General features: G+C 28.6%; 1 protein-coding gene across 1 annotated transcript; it reads left to right on the plus strand.

The window, feature by feature from the left end:
* The first annotated feature begins 1,958 nt into the window (after positions 1–1,958).
* Positions 1,959–2,541, plus strand: LOC136213240 (14 kDa proline-rich protein DC2.15-like). Its single transcript, XM_066002816.1, has one exon. The coding sequence runs from the start codon at positions 1,995–1,997 to the stop codon at positions 2,385–2,387; it is 393 nt and encodes a 130-aa protein (XP_065858888.1). The 5' UTR covers positions 1,959–1,994; the 3' UTR covers positions 2,388–2,541.
* Positions 2,542–4,977: the final 2,436 nt, after the last annotated feature.

The following is a 4,977-nucleotide window of genomic DNA, read 5'->3' on the forward strand; positions in this document are numbered from 1 at the left end:
CAAAATAATCTTAAGTTTTGGGGGAAGAGCATGTTATAATCCCACATTGCTAAATTGTGAAGTTAGATGACTTTTTAAATATGCGAGGCAATTCTAATTTTTAAGATACCTTTTGGGTGAGTTAGACCTTTACATATATGGTACAGAGCTATGACAATCAATGTTGAGGCCCCCACTTATATTTGCGCCACGCACTAAACAATTGGATGTGAAGGTGACATGTTGAACATCCTACATCGCTTATATTATCCTCCCCTTTAGGGTCTGCTTGGATTGAGGTTAGTGGAGGTTAATTAAAGGGAGATTATTTGTGTAACCTTGCTTGGGAAGGAGTTTAAATGGAGGTTATTTTTCTAACCTTGCTTAACCTTGCTTGGGAATGAGTTTAAGTTTAAATGAGGGTTAAATGGAGGTTCAAAAACCTCCAATTTCAGTCCCACCAAATTGGTGGGATCTGGGGGTTCTCTAATCTCCCCTCCCTTCCCTTCCCCTCCCTTTAATTAACCTAACCTCCCCTCCCCTCCCTTCCCTTCCCCTCCCTTTAATGAACCTTACGAAACTTTCATCCAAGCAGACCCTTAGGTACCTTATGGGGTGAGTTAGTCCTTTGTTTACAAATCCAATTTAATTTTCATCATAATTTCAATTCCAACGTTTGTCAAATAGCATAATTAATTTGTAATGTTAGAAGATGAAAGTGATATTGAAACTGAAATATGTGACGCCTATAGAAAGGTTAACGACATAGTCATCTGATGTGTCAATTTATGTTAAATGAAATTTTAATTGTACCATTTGATAAACGTTAATACTGAATTTTATACTTAGAATACTAAATTTGAATTTTTCTAATAAAAAAATTGAAACTATTTTGATACCTTATCTCTATTAATAATATTAACTATGCATATTAAAAGAGAAATATTTTATAGTCATTCATTTTAAAAGTCGACTAATATAAATTCTAATTTTTTATTTTATGTCTTACAATACTATACTTGTATAATTAATTTCAATACGCATTTTCACATTAGTTTAATTTTTATTTGAACTTGTTTATTTAATTAATATCAAGTAAATTTTAATTTTGATGTCCTATATCATAATGTTATTTATAATACATTTATTTGTATTATAATTTATATATCAAATTTTACTGAAATTCAATTTTTGGCCCTTAGATCTATTCGGTCTGAGTATTCATCTAGCCTGTCTAGTCCTGCATGAGTATCCAGACTTGAACAAACCCGATCCAGACTTACGATGAGCTTGGGTTTTATAAAATAATTAGCATAGGAAAACCTAGTCCAGCCCGGCCAGTATATTAATAAAAAAAGTATAAATTATAATTTTTATTATGAAAATTATGTAAAATAAATTTAAGAAACATGGTTGTGATTGTTAGACAAAAGAAATGATAAAAAGAAGACAAGGAGAAGAAATAGTAAACTGTTTTATTGGTTGTAAACCATGCAGACAGCCCACTGGATTAGAATACGTACTACTGGATTGGATTCAAATGCTCACGGGATTGGTCATATCACCTTCACAATCAACAATGACAAAAAAAAACTCCTGCCACTGCATAAAAATATATTTTCATGCATGTAGAATCTCTTTCTCTTACATTTCCAGCCTATCTTTCACATGATTCTTAGTTATTGTATTATCAATATATTCCTCTCATTAAATTATTTTTTATGCATTCAACGTTTTATTTGATGAGATAGTTACTTGTAACATGTGACAATATTTGGCTTATTTCATAAAGGATAAAACCCCTTAATATTTACATCTAGGGAAAAATCATAAAAGTTTATCTAAATGTTTTTCATACAAAAAAAAAAACATAATTAAAATTTCAGAAATTAATATAATAACAATATATGGTAAGTAGTAGTAATTTGACTCTATAAATTGTCATCCATTTACAGAACATGAAAGCAAATAATTACTACACTACTAAAATATTTTAGAGGAAGTAATATCATATCATGGATTCCAAAACTTCATCTGCTGTTCTTTTCCTGTTCATCAACCTTGCATTTTTTACCTTGGTTAATAGTTGCAACACATGTGTTCATCCGAAGCCATTTCCAAATCTAAATCCAAATCCAACAGCCAAGCAAAGTTGCCCAAGAGATGCACTGAAACTGGGAGTATGTGCTAAGATACTAAATGGTACAGTTGGTACAGTCATCGGAAACCCGCCGGACCACCCTTGTTGCTCTGTTCTTCAAGGCCTTGTTGATCTTGAAGCTGCTATTTGCCTTTGTACTGCTATTAGAGCTAATATTCTTGGCATTAATATTAACATTCCTATCTCATTGAGCTTGCTTATTAACACTTGTGGCAAACAACTTCCTTCTGATTTCATTTGTGCTTAATTATTCAATTTCTTCATGTCTAGTTTTAAGATAATTAAGTGTTTTTATCCTTTATGTAACAAAATAATCTCACATCACATGTATCCTGAGATTATGTATGTCCTAACTTTGATTAAGTAGTGTATGTCTTTGATGAATTTGTTTTATGAGTTAAGTCATTTTTGTGCTTATGGATTATATCTTTTATGAATTTGTTTTATGGAGTCATTTTTGTGTCATTTGGATATACCCAGTGTACGAATTAAACATGCCCAACATAATAATAATAATAATAATAATAATAATAATAATAATAATAATAGAAAAAGGAGAATTTAACAACCCATATGTTAGACAATGTTGAATATCAGAGGATAATATATATAATAATTTAAGAAATGTGAGTTAAATCACATGCCTTCCTCTGTTTTTTTTATAGATAAATAATAAGTGTATACATAATCATTCTGTGTTCAAGAATTTAATTAGCTTAATGGAAACGATTAAATATCACATTATTGTTAAATTAAAAGGCTATATAAATTCTTAAATATGTGAGACATATATAACCTTTTAAGATACATTTTAAGGTGAATTAAGTATTTTATTTACATGGTATCAGAGATCATGATTTAATGTTAGAGTATAGCTGATATTAACGTCACCGTACCAAATAAATTGATAGTGAGATAACGTGTTAAACATCCAATATTGCTAAATTGAAATGCTATATCGATCCTTTCAATTTGGAAGAAATCCTACCCCTTTAAATACCTATGTTTTTTTAAGCCACATTAAAATCATTAGGTCAGTTTGTGTATATAAGTTGAATTAAAATAATAATAAAAAAGAACTGATAAAAATTATAATTTGATATGATAAAAAAGACATGGAGACCGATTTTAGAGATGTTTAAAAGACTTTTAGTAAATTCTCTAGAAATAATATAAACAATAGATTTTTATAGTGATTTGATGAGTGACTAACACATGCATCTTCAAGAATATTTTTCATACTCATTCGTTATTTTTTCATCATTAAAATTAGTAATGAATTGATATATTTACTAATAATGAAAAGAGAGAGTTATCAATAATAAATTATTAATAAAAAAAATTAGGAGTCGCTAAGAATGGAGAGAGGCTTCTCAATAATAAGGATGGAAAATATGCTTTTAGTAGTTTGAGATACCGTTGGAGTTGATTTTTAACTTTCACTACTCAAATTTTAATTTAAAAACCCAATATTGGAGTCTCATGAAGATACTCTTAATAATTTGGTTTTATTAAAGAAAAACATTAATAATAACTAATAACTAATAACTAGGGGTGAGCAGAACCGAACCGAAAAAATCGAACCAAACCGGGCCGAATTATATTTTGGTTTGGTTCGGTCTAATTTTTAAACTAGTTTAGTTTTCGGTTTGGTTCGGTCCAAAACCAAATAAAACCAAATTGAACAATATATACTACTTTTAGTTTTAGGGTTTTAAATTAATTAAATAATTATATATAGAAAAGAAAAAACAAGTAAACATGTTTCTTCTCTTAACTAATTATATATATACAAGTCCATTCAAAACTAATTATATATACAAAATTAAAAAAAAAAACTAATTATATGATTATTGTCTTTATATAATTGTTTAGTTAGTGAAGGCACAGTAATAATAGGTCTCTAATGCTTTGTTTGGTCCAAACCGGACCGGGCTGAAATAATTCGATTCGGTCTAGACCAAACTAAATTATAATTTGGATTGGTCTGATCCTAAAAAAATACAGATAATTTGATTCGGTTCAATTCAGTTTGGTTCGGTTTTTATATCAAACCAGACCATGCTCCCTACAAGCCCTTTCGTAGCAAGTTTTGTAATTAATCATATACTTAAATTAAAACAAAAGCCCACATATCTAGGCCCAATGCCTAAAATATCAAGGGAAAATTACACAGAAATTCATCTTTTAAAAACTATTTACAACTATATCAAGTCATAATTTTGAATTATGTCAAACTATTAAAATCAGTACTTTTAATATATTTTAAGAATTAAATTTATAAATTAGAAGTCTAGAATATATTTTCTAGAGTTTATGATTTATGAATTGAAGTCTAGATTTCTCAAATTATGATGTAAAATCATAATAATATATAAAGAATAATAACATATTAAGAATTAAGTTTGGTGATATGACTTAATTGTAATTTTGTACTTAATTATGATATTTATGTATTTGACCCAAATATCAAATTTAATCCTTTTTAAAACTCTTTATTAAAATTTTGGCCTAATGCTCCCCAACCCCCTTAACTTGTTCAAATTGGTCATTTTACCCTTCCAACTCATCAAATATTCTATTTACCCCATTAACTTCATAAAAATTGTATTTCTCACCACCTTAACTTATCCAAATTGATCATTTTATCCATCCACAACTTATCGAATGTCTTATTTACCTCCTTAACTCCATAAAAATGGTATTTCTCACCCCCTTATGATCCTATTTACCCCATTAACTCCATAAAAGTGGTATTTCTTACCCCCTTTATAGTGCAAAATTAATAGGACTTATTCAAATGAGTTGGAAAATATATTTTTTAATATCAACTTTTT

This window comes from Euphorbia lathyris, chromosome 1 (genome assembly GCF_963576675.1).
Source record: "Euphorbia lathyris chromosome 1, ddEupLath1.1, whole genome shotgun sequence".
Classification (NCBI taxonomy): Eukaryota; Viridiplantae; Streptophyta; class Magnoliopsida; order Malpighiales; family Euphorbiaceae; genus Euphorbia; species Euphorbia lathyris.